At 39.5% G+C, this 13233-nt stretch overlaps 3 protein-coding genes across 3 annotated transcripts; 1 reads left to right on the top strand and 2 right to left on the bottom strand.

Moving 5' to 3' along the window:
* Positions 1 to 269: 269 nt before the first annotated feature.
* LOC129716764 (uncharacterized) lies at positions 270 to 1157 on the bottom strand. Its single transcript, XM_055666604.1, has 3 exons — positions 1017 to 1157; positions 369 to 684; positions 270 to 291 (listed from the first exon to the last, which is right to left on the bottom strand). The coding sequence occupies exons 1-3, from the start codon at positions 1030 to 1032 to the stop codon at positions 270 to 272; spliced, it is 354 nt and encodes a 117-aa protein (XP_055522579.1). The 5' UTR covers positions 1033 to 1157.
* A 2432-nt stretch (positions 1158 to 3589) lies between these two features.
* Positions 3590 to 5250, top strand: LOC129717500 (uncharacterized). The gene is made up of 2 exons (XM_055667442.1): positions 3590 to 4077; positions 4134 to 5250. The coding sequence occupies exons 1-2, from the start codon at positions 3922 to 3924 to the stop codon at positions 4644 to 4646; spliced, it is 669 nt and encodes a 222-aa protein (XP_055523417.1). The 5' UTR covers positions 3590 to 3921; the 3' UTR covers positions 4647 to 5250.
* Positions 5251 to 5745: 495 nt separating this feature from the next.
* LOC129717527 (kinesin-associated protein 3) lies at positions 5746 to 11674 on the bottom strand. Its single transcript, XM_055667494.1, has 9 exons — positions 11391 to 11674; positions 11140 to 11257; positions 10536 to 10926; positions 9710 to 9846; positions 8484 to 9617; positions 8262 to 8427; positions 7859 to 8202; positions 7554 to 7792; positions 5746 to 6906 (listed from the first exon to the last, which is right to left on the bottom strand). The coding sequence occupies exons 1-9, from the start codon at positions 11543 to 11545 to the stop codon at positions 6867 to 6869; spliced, it is 2724 nt and encodes a 907-aa protein (XP_055523469.1). The 5' UTR covers positions 11546 to 11674; the 3' UTR covers positions 5746 to 6866.
* Between the last annotated feature and the right edge of the window lie 1559 nt (positions 11675 to 13233).

The raw sequence follows: 13233 nt of genomic DNA, 5'->3' as shown, positions 1-13233 counted from the left end.
CTGATTCGGACAGGTAAACTTATTTTCGGAATCAACAGCAATGTATTAAAAAAACTTGTGGATTATCTTCTTTCCTGCTTGATTTCCCATGCGCGCTGGTTTGAATATAATGGTGTGTTAATGTGTGTCATTCCAAGAGAATCGAAGGTGAAATCTTATGGATGTGGTTGTGATATTGGCGCTCGCGAAAAAATAACACCGAAGGAAAGTTTCAGATTGAAATGGTCTGTTAAAATTTTCTTACTGTAAATTGAACTTTTGATTGAATCTCATTTTTGATTGAGGAAGGAACTTTTTCTCGTTTTGTGGGGGCCCCAAAAATGTGGGGGCCCGGGGCGATCGAAAGCTGATTAATAGAGTTGTAAAACCGTGAATCTTCAAAATTAGCTACAGCTGATACCCTGCGAGTACTAGAAAATGGGGTTTCGCTTTCGAAATCAGATCTGTTGGCCTCTTTCTCAGCTTGATTAGCCAGAAGTTCCTCGTTGATTCGTTGACTTTGTTCGAGTTCTTCCATTAGTTGAATGTTTTTGGCCTTCTCTGCCGCCAATTCACGGGACAAATCTTTAACCTTATATTTTTTTCTTTGCTTCTCTACCGAAGGGACGCTAATATTTTCAACCGGAGAATTGCGCGTCATATCCTTCATTTTGTACCCTTGCTTCTGCGTTTGCATATGTTTCGCTGTAAGGTAGAGATAAAAAAATGCCTGAAACAATTTGTATTTGTTGTGTTGAGACCGCTTCGCTCAATCATTCTGTTTTTTTTTTCGCGAGACCGCTCCGCCCTATTTTATTATTTTTTTTTGCAATGAGACCGCTTCGCTCATTTTTTTTTTGCAATGAGACCGCTTCGCTCATTTTTTTTTTGCAATGAGACCGCTTCGCTCATGCAATTCTTTCTCTGTAAATTGCATCATTTTGCCCTAAAAATTCTTTTCTACTTCCAATCTTTTTTTTTTCACAAGCCTAGATAATCAGTCAATGAAATCACTTTTTTTTATTCACTCTACTTACCTACTGGCTGCGCCATGTCGCATTCCAGGATAAGTTTTCTGCGTCCTTCCTATCCAAAACTAGAACACCGAATGACTCAATCCGCACTCCTCTTATGTAACTGTGCATCCGGAAAAGTTGCGATCAAACGCAAAAGTTTGCATCAATTTTTTGCTGGTTGCCAATCTCATTTTACATTTGTGCTGTGCTAATACATTATTTAGTATTATTTTGACTTAACTACGGTATCTGTATTCACTACAGATTAGTATAAGAAAAAGCTGGTATTTTCTCAAATTAAAACCCCCTGTTGTAAAGTTTATTTCAAACAGTTTACTAGTGTTGCAATTTTCAGGTATCTTAGGTATATTGATACCTCAAAAAATAAAAAAAAACCTTAGATCAAATATGTGCTGGAAAAAATTGTCCTGATTTTAACTCCGACCAAGTGGTAACCCTAGCCTTAACGCAAATCAACGTCCGGCCGTGTGGTGGTGTGGGCCGTCCGTTCGTCCGCTCGTGCGGACGTACGGTGCGCTCGCTCGCCCGTCGCACCCGTGTTCATACGCCTCCCAGCTTGGGGCGAAAACGAATTCGACATACGTTTACCGCGCTATGCAACTAGATGGAATATAGAGATCATTGCATACACAAAATAACCTCACTTTTTTTTGACATTTCAGAGAAGATTGTTTACAAGGTTTTAGATTTTTTTCGTTTTAACGTTTTGTGAATTTGTGCTGTTGGAAATAAAAACAATCAATATGCATACGAAAAAGATAGGTCATTTTTCAGAATTTTTTATAAGTTCATGCAAACAAACATTCATAAATTGCAAAAACTCTCATCTCTCCTTATTTTGTGACGTCAACGTACAATTTTTTTTTTTCAATATTTTATTCATTTCCTCTAGTGTCGTTTTCGTTTTCGCGGTGTAGCTACACTTTTTCCTTGCTATACTTTGCAGCTTCAAATAAAACATTTTCAGTGTCATTGCATTGGTATGCGTAATAATTGGTCATTATCGCATTCGTCATTTTGTCTCGTTTCCATTTCATATGTCCATCTCGCAAATGTGCAGAGAAATAATTTGCCTGACACTTTACCTACAGATGGTGTTATGAACAGATACGCAAAGAGTGAGGTCGAAAACTCCAAGTGAACCGTCAAATCGAGGCTCCAAGTGTGCAAACTCAGGAGTATTACTTTTCATACAGAATGTGTATTGTAATCAGTATAATTGTTGTGAACCACGTGCAATTATGGTTTGAACGAAAAATGTGTTTGTTATGCTCGTATTATGAGTGATGCATTGAAAATTAAAAAAGTGTATAAACAAGCTTTGAAACTTAGAGCGGGGACCTTGTGTGGTTGGTAACGTCTCCGCCAACCACGCTCGACGCCTGGGTTCGAATCCCACCGCCGACATAGGTGTCGATGGTTGTGAGGTGGCGTGATCCACTCACAACCAACCCAACTGGTCTAGATTCAATCCTAGCCGACACCGGGAGATTTTCTGAGGCGAAAAATCTCTGGGATCACGCCTTCCATCGCATGAGGAAGTAAAGCCGTTGGCGCCGGTCCGTTAATAAACGGGTCGTGAGTAAGGGTCCTGGGTGTGGAGTCGCCTCCCTGGGCGTCGGTGATTGGCCACAACAGTGGCGGAACTAGACCGACGGAAAATAAGAGAGAATAAAATAAAAAGCTTTGAAACTCAGTTATACATCCTTAAAAAGTTTCAGAATTTCATTACACTTTCTAGTGCGTATGAAAAGTCATGCGAAATTAAATGTGGTTGCCAGAATTGCTTGGAATAGAATATTAGCAAACGGTTGCCATCAGGGGTGATTTACTGCTGTCAAAATTCATATATGTGTGCGTTATCGCAGATCAACTCTGGTCCATGAAGTTTGTTGGTCCATGACGTTTAAAAGATTTCCTGTGTGGCGAGGAAGAATTCATACAGAATTTTGATTTTTAATACAGATTTGTACAGAATTTCAAAGTTTTCGAACTAAAGAACTGGTAGGTCGGCCTCACAAACATTCCATCCGAACAGATCCAAGCATCAGTTTTTAGTTGTTCGAATGCGTTTCCCAAATAGCCGCGAAACTGGCTGATTCGCATAAGGCAATCCACGGGTGGCGTTTCACTGCTTGTACGTTTGTTATTGTTGTTGTTTTCCAATTTTCAAAACCCCACCGGAATATTTGCGGCTGATTGTATTCATATTGTATTTGCGTTGACGACAACCAACGCTCTTCTTTTACCCTTTTATTACTTCTGTTCGACTTCTGCTGGGCGTCCGGCATTAAACTAAGCGAGAAATTGCCTTTTTTATTTTTTCTGGACATCCAACATTTGGCTAAGCGGGAAAACTTTGGATCGAAATTACCTGATTCGATTGCTTTCATAGGAAAAAACACGGTTATAGACCTGAGTTTTCTTTCAAGAATTTTACCCAACTTTTTTACGGTTTCAGGCGAGGTTTAAGGTCTGATTCCAAGCCCAGTTACCCCAAACCCAAGTACTTGTAGGCACACGAACAAAATACAGAAAAATACAGATATTTTTACGTGTGCATACAGATTTTACAAAACAAAATCTGGCAGCTCTGAACGAGAAACGTCACAGTGCTGTCAAAGCTGCTGAAATTGTCTGCCCACGGGAATCAAAATCTAATTATTAGGTTGGGCATTTTCGTCTCTTTTTTGTTATCACAACAATTTACGGTGGTCATCCAGAGCTGATAAGATAACAGAGGGCGTCGCTCGAGAAAGTTTAACCGGAAAGAATTTCCTCCTGATTGGTACTCTAGCAGTGGAAGTTATGAATCAGCAGAGTTCGTAAGACGGCAGTGTATAAATCAGTCGCATTTTCAACTAGCTTGCAGCTTCATACTGTGCACCAGTGGGAATTGTAGCATATGGCAATGGAACCAGCCGCTGTAAATCCTGCCGATTTGGCTTCTCTAAGGGAGCGCATGAAAATTATCGCCGACGCCGATCCGAAGCAGTATCATAACGAATTTTCTTTGAAACGATACTTACGGGCGTTTAAAACCGTAGATGCTGCGTTTCAGGTACGTTATATGTCGGATTATTCTGAGATGCACCTTGGTGACAGTTTTCTCAACAGGCAATACTTAAAACCAACAAATGGCGCGAGGAATATGGTGTTGATAAATTAGTTAATGATCCTGCCATCGAGGCTAACGCGAATAAGGCACGAGTTCTGAAGCACCGGGATTGCATCGGAAGACCAGTTATCTACATTCCAGCCAAGAACCATTCTTCCGAGCGTGACATCGATGAGCTGACAAAGTTTATCGTGCACTGCCTAGACGAGGCGTGCAAGAGGTGCTTCGAAGAGGTCACCGATAATCTTTGCATCGTTTTCGACCTAGCCAATTTTAGTACTTCCTGTATGGACTATCAGTTAATTAAAAACATGATATGGTTGCTAAGCAAGCATTTTCCTGAGCGGCTGGGTGCGTGCCTAATTTTAAACGCCCCAATGGTGTTCTCCACTATTTGGCCTGTAATTCGGGCTTGGCTTGATGAGAATACTTCCAGCAAGGTGTTTTTCATCTCAGGCGAGGAGGAATTGTGCAAGTACCTTATTCCGGACATTCTACCGACCGATATGTAAGAGCTATGACGATGTAAAATGAAAGCTAATGGGAACACAAGGTATTGTTCGACTACAGACTATTTTAAAAGAGATTAGTATCACTTGAAACGTAGAAAGTTAGACCATTGTTTCCTACTACTGACAGTTGCATTTTGGCACTGAATCTAAACATTTGATGTGAGAGAATGGTAGTCTCCGGAAAGTACCAGTGTGGTTAGAATAAGCAAGCCCGGAACAAACGTGTGAGCTTAATGTGAACGGATAGAACCTTATATAGTGCAATTATTCGAAAACTATTTACACTGTAGTCTCCCTGTCCAAAGTTGAATTTTTTTAGGAAAACATCGGTTGCTTTTATTTAAGACTAGAGCAGAGTTTTTATCATCGCCGGGTCAAGTGTCCACTTTTTTTTCAATCTAACATTGACTGTAGGTATCCTACATTCCAAGTTGAAATGAGAAATGTGTAGCCGTACTAATCCACCGTAGGCACTACGTAATAATATCGATACTTAAGCTAGTAACAACTGTTACATGATTGTATTAGCGAGCTCTCAATTGAGTGGTTGTATGATAAAGAGTAAAATGAATAAACATGAATGTATATGTTGATTACTGCAAAATTCGTTGTTATTTTTTTGTGTAGTGTACGCAGCTACATAAAAATAAACGAAAAATGTTTAAAGCCTCACAATATCACAATACAATGGCCAAAGATGCTGCCTAGAGACAATCCCGATTTGTTCGAAAACGGTCTTGATACGAAACCGTCAATCAAAAAGTACAATGTTGAAAAAAAAAACTGTTGAGAAAATGAAAGCTCAACCTCTTTTTGTTATACAAATTTAAAAAAAAAACAGATTTTTTTTGGCAATTCAAAGTTTTCCATGTTTTATTCTTCGTCCAGTATTTCGTGGATTGCGTAGCTTTTGAGTAAAAAAATCGGGAAAAGTTAGAAAAAAACATCATTTCAAAAAATTTAGTCTAGTCTATCCAAAGGTATGCAAAGTTGCTGAAACATTGAACTAAATAAACCAATATTTGAAATCCACGGGATGGCCATGGGACAACATCACCAAACAGGAAGTGATACAACTAGTCACGAAAACTCTATGCAATTTTATTTCTTATTTTTATATTTGTTAATTTCCACGCTTTTGGTTGTTGCTTTATGTCATGCACATTCTACATATTAAACGCATCTGTTAAAATTTTATAATACATTTCTTATAAGCACTTATATCGAAACTTGCGAAAAACTCACGCTCAATCACCTGAATAATAAAAAAAAACTATAAAAAATATAAAAACTATAATAAACTATAAAAAAGACCGGTAGAATAGATTAGATTAAAGATATTGAACATCCGTATCACAAACGAAAATAGGACTAGAATTCACGAATTTCTACGAACATTCCGCAGTTGGGAAACTCATACAAATCGAATTTTTTTTCTAACGTTTAGATCACTCTGATATATCATACACACGCATTTGTTACGTTAATAATTGCATTTAAAAATACATTCGTATGTGTTTAACTCTCTTAGGACAAGCTGGGTGGGAAAAGGTGCACGTGAGGAAACACATATGTCCCTGTACTAGAGATAATTGGGAACTACCGTGCGCGTGAGTAATATAGTTATACTTTTGGTAGAAACAACATGGTCCATTCGTCTGGATCGAAAGCCTCAATATTCTATACACTAAAGGGAAGAAGTTATAAATATTAAAGTGATTGGTCCTAAAGTAGAAAATTATAAGGAAAACGGTGATTGAAGTCGTGCGAATTATTAAGATATATTAATACATTTTTGCTGAGATAGTTAGTTTTTAATCTTTATCCTCGAAGCGACATCTTTGTTCGAGATACTCCACGACGTCGTTAGTTGTAACGTTCGCATTAAATATTGTTGCCTACTATAAATAATCAAGTTTGTTCGCGTACTCGGTTTTTAAAAAATCTGCATTATGTAGATATTTCGTACTGGATGTTGCATAGTTACTGTCGGTTTTCTTAATCTTAAAGCTTGGAGAATCCCAATTTTAATGGGCGCAAAGCACATTCACTAGCAGCCAGCAGATTATTTTTTGTTGTAAGTAAGTTTTGTCACGCTTTAATTTGTGATATTTCTGTTTGCACGTTCTATAATTCTTAAAAATAGAGTGTGTATGTACAATTATATTAGTGCGAACAAAGCTAGTTTTGTTGAGTATAATTTTCTGTCACGGACACCGCTTAGGAAATCACTTCAAAATCTTCCAAGTCGCGACTATAGCTGTAAGAAAGATGGATAAGGAAAAATGTTTTTAGTTAACATTTGTTAGGAATTATGACAAGACAATTATGAGGAATGTACACGTTATTGAAGGGTTTACTGGTGATGGAAGTTATTCGGTACTTTAAAAAATTACTGAACTATTCATCGTGAGAATTTACTGGACTGAAGAAAACTTTGGGTATTTAAGCAGAAGCCGAAGAAGAAAAATCAAAACTGTGACACAAAAAGTGTTAAAAAAAGAGAGAGATGGAGAGAGGTTTGTATTGAAAATTTATGTTTTATAAACGAGTTTCTGTGCTGCCATTGGTACCATTAGAAAAAAGCAGTAATTTTTCTACGATTATTTTTCAATTTAAGCTGCGGAACAAAACTGAGAAGAAAAATGAACCGCTTGAGAAGATCGACTTTACTTTGCTAGTATTACGAAACTTAGAAATTGCAATCGTTATTTGGAAAATGAATTTGTTTAGTCAATGGCAAACTTCGGGTAATGCGTCAATCTCACCCTACTGAACATTATTTCACCTTTCTGTACGACACCTTGTGCATTGCATATAATATCCACAACCGAGACTTTTATCTAAGCGAATGAATGAATATAGAATAGCAAATTATGATTATCTGCGCAGTGCGCACGTACTTACCGGCTGGTCGGTCTGCTGTAGTTCGACATCGCAGAAGTCGAGCGATTGTTCGCCTCTCCGTCGTCATTCGATTCTCCGGACTGGTACAGCATGCACTGATCCAGGTAGTCGGACGTCAGATACGCCGGAATATCTCCATCGTCATCATCCATTGGTCCATAGTCCTGAATATCGTCGATCTCCTCCTGCGTTTCTACCATACTCAACCACTGGGAGTTATGATTGCGGAATTTCTCCAACTGCAAACGAAATTACCGATCATGACCACCTAACTATGATCATTATCAACCAAACACCGCACTTACCTTTATGCGCGAAGCCCACTCATTGTCACTGATGGCAATGATATCCAGACAGAAATCGCACACCTTTCGGATTTCGGCATTCTTGTCGTGCATTAAATCGATCAGATAGGCCGGCGACTCGGTCTCCTTGATCATGTAAACCCGGGTGCTTTCGTTGCGCAGCACCTGCTGGAAGACAAACACGATCTGCAGCACCATTTCGTCGTCCTCCTGCTTTGCCTTTAGCAGCTCAATCAGTGACAGGATCACGTCCGCTTTGCACAGCAGCATAGCGCAGGATTCGTCCGACGCGCAAGTACCCAGGAAAACGACCGTCTCCAGTACCAAATCATCCTTATACTTACCTGGAATATAAGAGCCGCTTTATAAGAAAATCTAATTCGAAGCGTAACATTAACATTACCTGGAACTAGCATATTTCGGATTAGCGGAATGAGGTTGAAATTGTGAATGATTTGCGAGTAATCCAGATCGGGTAGCGCAAGGTTGCCCAGTATTCCGAGACATTCCACAGTAAACTCTTCGTCATCGCACTCGGTCAAAATCTTGGCCAGATCTCCGACAAAATCCTGTAACGTAAGACAGCATAAGCAACACACATCCAATCCCAATCGCTCGTACTTACCACAAAGGGCAGCCGTAATGATTCGTGCAGTGAAATGTTGCGTATCATCTTCATCATCAGCGTGTCCTGGTACTTGAACGCTCGGGACATCAAATTGTGGAGCCGATTGTTCTCGATCATTAGCGCTGCGTTTCGCTTGTTCAGAGCTAGGTTGATTCCAAGTGCAATCAGGTGTGGATCGGACTTCTGGTTTAAATTCAACAGCAGCATATCGGTCACCACCGGAATGCAGTCAGTGTAGGTGAACATAGACTTGATCTTGTCGTCCAAACTCATGTGGTAGAGAATTCTCGTCACTATTTCGTGATGCTTATCGTCGCTCAAAAAGGTGACAAGCTTTGGCAAAAAACCAACCCGTATCATCTTGGCTCGCAGCCGTGCGTCGAATGAAAGATTAAACAGCAGTTTAAGGGTCACTTGCACCAAATCTTTTTGGGATTGTAAAAGACGGGGCAGTTTATCCACTATATTCAGCTCATACATTTCGTCCTTGTTGTCGCGAACAATCGAAAGTTTCTTTAGGAATGTTACGACCAGCACTAGCAGGTCAAAGTTCTGCCGCTCCAAGGCTTTCAGTAACATTTTTACGATGCTCTTTTTGCGCATCTTTTCCTCCAGCTTGACATTTTCGGCAATGTTCAGCAGTAAATAGAATGCCACCCTCAGCAATTGTTCCTGCTTTTTAGCGAAAATCTTAAACTGTTTGTTAATCTTATCGTAATCATCTTTCTGCTTCTTTGGATCAGGTTTCTCACTATCCGGAGAATGGTTTGAATTGAGGCTATCATTCGAGGCCGTCGTCTCTCTGGACAACTGCTCATGATAGCTGTTATTCATATTGTGCGCCTTCACTAGTGACGAGCTCATATTACCGTGATAGCTGGACCAGTTGCCAGACTTCGGTCGCTGTTTAAGCTCCGGTATTCGTCGCCGCGGAGGTTCCATTTCTTTGGGCTTTTCTTGGTCAACGATCGTATCGAGATATTCGGCACTCTTGTTAACCTCCTTTTCCTTCTCTTTCAGTCCCTTTTCTCCACTGCCACCACTAGATCCTCTACGTGCATCTAAGTCGTTTTTCATTTGATCATACCGGCGCAGCTCGTAGTCAATTACGTCCATGCAGAGCGAGCCGATCTGCAATAATAACCGAACAAAAGGTAGTATATAATTAACACCGACCGTTATAACACTGTGTACGAATGTGTTAAGAGAAGATAGCGGCTCACCTTATAATTCACTATCACCGAGTGGAAGTTTGTGTATGTCGAGAAACAGAAAAAGATATAGATTATGTTAGTAGAAAGATCCAACGAGCGACGCCAATCTTCTCGAAGAACTCGGGATAATGCACTGAGCACGGCCTCTGAAAAAAATATGGTAAAAAAATGAAATCGGTTACTCAATCCGGTGATTATTATATGCTATCTGGTCAAGTTCAACTGCTGAGTACTGCTTATATGCTTCACCTGATCGTTCATTATTATCATCCTATTAACGTGTTGCTTTTCTGATCTTTCGTTTTTGCACCCACTAGCCTAACATTTGATCCAGGTTAAAAGCGCATCATTGACTGTTGTTATTGTTACACCGATCTACCGATTTATTCAATTCAACCAGCTTGCGCAATTTTGCTTTGTAACTAGCATTGTTTTGTTATTCCGTTTTTCAATTTTGCTCTTGCCTTTCTCTTTTTTTATTGCCATTTTAGCGAGGCGGACAGGTTTACAGTTTCCTTCCCACTTTTGATCATGATTGTTTTACCCCTTTTGTGTAATGATTGCCGGTAAAAAAACTAGCCTTAGATAACAAACAACGGAGAGAATTTAAAGTTTTTCCTAAAACCAACATTCCAAACGAATGAAAGGTGCACTGCTTTCGGTCTACCTTTAATGGAAGGCGCATAAATTAGTGTCCTTCCCGTTTCACACATTTCGTTTTCGTTATGCACACACAGTGTAAAAAAACAGCTTATCTAGACTAGTACCACAATTTTTCTCTACCACTTTGCGCACGACCGGAACAATCGAAAGCATAGTAAAACGAGCCACTCACCATTCTTTTCCAGTTCGCCCAAATTATCCGGATCGCGAGCCAGCTGTAAAATCAGTCGCGAACCCTTGATCTTCTCCGGAAGATCCTCATAAAGCAACTCGATGTACTCGTCGATATTGCGAATCGAGGCCTTCTCAGTTTCGTGTGGACTGATCTTGCCGGAAACAGAGCGCGACGATGCGCGCAAACCGGAAGCGCCATTGGATGCGTTGCTTCCAGCGGTCGAGGGATTCTCTACATTCTTGCGATTCTTCAAATAGTAGATGATTTGTTCAATATCGGACAGTTGTGATTTGTGAATGAGATCGCACTTTTCCACCACTTCTCGGGCCAACACGGCTGGGTCAGTTCTGGCGTTCAATGATTTGAGGCGTATGATCCGCTGGCAGTCCTGTGGGCATGTTTGCAAAAACGTTAACGTCACTGTTAGCATTGAAATCAACCGTTGTGCACACACTTCCTCAATCTGAATAATAATAAGACCTTGATTTGGCTCAGTCACCTGAGAATCATTTCTTCACATACATAATACACCTGCTTCCATTCCATTCATTCTCTCAATGCACACGAATGACTCATACAATTGCAGACGATTGATTGGTACCTTTTTATCCTCAAGCATTGGATCTCCAGGTTCACCAAAGACTGCCGCCTCTAGCTTGTAGTTCACGATGAGGGCCTTCTCTGTAGGATGCGGTTCGATGGTTCCACCCTTCCATCGTCTATCAATTTTTAACCCATCGTACAAGCAAAAAAAAAATCAAACCAAGAGATGAAAAAATCAATAAAACCTTAGCAAGTTTGGCGAGCAGAGGCACTTTTTCATAATCGCATAAATTTAAATCGAAAACTTACTTTTTGATGTACTTTGCGTCCTCGGATTGCATCCTGCTGTGGCCTCCGCCGCTGCTGGACGGGCTTCGTAACGCGGTCACGATGTAGTACAGATAGTGGACCGTAAATAAAAATAGTGTCAAACCTGCTAGCCAGTGGAAAATGCTAGTCAGCATACACCACAACACACCACCGTGAGTAGCAGTACCAAACTTGATGCTCTCTTTGCGTTTCGACGTCTCTAGCCTGGTGCGGCTGACGGACGGCTGTAAGCTTACACCATCGCCTAGCAATGTATTGCGCGAGTGTTATGTTTTGCTGAGGGATTGCGAGCTTTTTTTTTTGACAACTTTTTTGACAGAACTAACACACCTGTCGGCCTCCGCGGTCTTCCCATAAACATATAGGGTAAATCAACACAATCGTGACCGCCATAACATAAAATCTACATTACCGACGTAAAACTCCGTTTGATGATTTATTAACAATATCGGTAATGGTTCTTGTGTTCTCAATGAAAAGATTCTTTTAATACTCAAGAATGTTTGAAAATGTATCCGACTAGCAAACAAAAAACAAATTTGATCCACTAATTCTGCGTTTTTTTCGGATAATCTTCAAATCCGACATCCATTAAGTACGTCACGCAAATTGTGGTCAAATTGACACACATTGATGACCGCCCCAGGAAAAGTACGTAGAGTCACAGCAACTTCCCTCCTAAATTGAACCAACTATAATTCAATGGAACAGATTTTTGTCGGAAATAATACAGATAAATTTTTTTTTGCAGCTCCCAGTACAGATGAAAATGTAACAACAATGCTTCAGATTTATTTGGGGAATCAGGACTTCCTACTGATGCCTTGAAACCACCAGTTTCGGAAAAATTTTCTTTGCTGTTATTGCTTTTAGTTTCAATTTGATTATTAATAACTTAACAACAAGTCAACTTTTTAATACTATAATCTAAACTTTTTATTGCTTATTTGTTTCTCGTCTTCGAATATAAATCGTACAGACTAATTTAATTTATTATCATTTCTAATCCTATTTTTGAAAGCAGTTTTCGTCATACCGAATTCATGAAGGATACTGACATCATTGTATGCACTAAGATTTTGAAGAAGCACCATCACAAAAAACTGAAATTTTTCGCAAGAAGGGATAAACTTTCACCTCTAATTTTGACGCAACGGTTTAAGTCATTAGGTATTATTTTCACATTACTTGTTGAATGTTGTAAGCACATTTTATTTTCTTGATACAAATCAGTGTAGCGTAAGAATCTTTCCTTTTTTAGTTGCTACATTAGTTATAGCTAATTGAATTAAATATTTAAACTTATAATCTACATCAAAAGCCGAGGCATGAACATTAGAAATAATAAACATAATTTGAACACTCAAAGCATTATTATTATTACATATAGTACCTCTTACTCTCCGACTTGAAAGGAAAAATCTTGGAGCAGAGATTAGAGAAGAGTAGGAGTAGGTAAATTGATGTGTGATACTCCAAAACCGGGAAAATAAAAGAAGCTTCTCTGGTCCACAGTGAATTTTGAAAGTTTTGTTCCACACGCCGCTGCTTGAAACTTATCAAAGTCCTCTGACTTTTTTGCAGCATGGACACCATAGCAAATCGATAAACGTAACAAACGGTGACCATCCCAAAATGCTGGTTCGATCGGTCCACACACATTGGAATAAATTCGCTCGATTAGCTCTATCCCTTTTGCTATTAAACAGATCCCGACTGTGTTTTCCCATGAAACATACACCGCAAAACTTGGTTTTCTTCAACTTGAAACTTACACTAACAGCAAGATGTTCACGAATCAGAATAGTCATTCTACCTTTGC

The sequence above is a fragment of the Wyeomyia smithii genome, chromosome 1 (assembly GCF_029784165.1).
Source record: "Wyeomyia smithii strain HCP4-BCI-WySm-NY-G18 chromosome 1, ASM2978416v1, whole genome shotgun sequence".
Taxonomy (NCBI): Eukaryota; Metazoa; Arthropoda; class Insecta; order Diptera; family Culicidae; genus Wyeomyia; species Wyeomyia smithii.
The sequence above is the reverse complement of the archived record's forward strand: the minus strand, read 5'-3'. Positions and strand labels throughout refer to the sequence as shown.

Coding starts and splice junctions, on each gene's coding strand:
- LOC129716764 (XM_055666604.1), bottom strand. Junction 292..368: donor GCTAATTTTGAAGATTCACG/GTTTTACAACTC, acceptor AACGAGAAAAAG/TTCCTTCCTCAATCAAAAAT.
- LOC129717500 (XM_055667442.1), top strand. CDS start 3,922: ATGGCAATGGAACCAGCCGCTGTAAATCCTGCCGATTTGGCTTCTCTA. Junction 4,078..4,133: donor CCGTAGATGCTGCGTTTCAG/GTACGTTATATG, acceptor TTTTCTCAACAG/GCAATACTTAAAACCAACAA.
- LOC129717527 (XM_055667494.1), bottom strand. CDS start 11,545: ATGCTGACTAGCATTTTCCACTGGCTAGCAGGTTTGACACTATTTTTA. Junction 9,847..10,535: donor GGGCGAACTGGAAAAGAATG/GTGAGTGGCTCG, acceptor TATTTTTTTCAG/AGGCCGTGCTCAGTGCATTA. Junction 6,907..7,553: donor TACAGCAGACCGACCAGCCG/GTAAGTACGTGC, acceptor TCTTTCTTACAG/CTATAGTCGCGACTTGGAAG.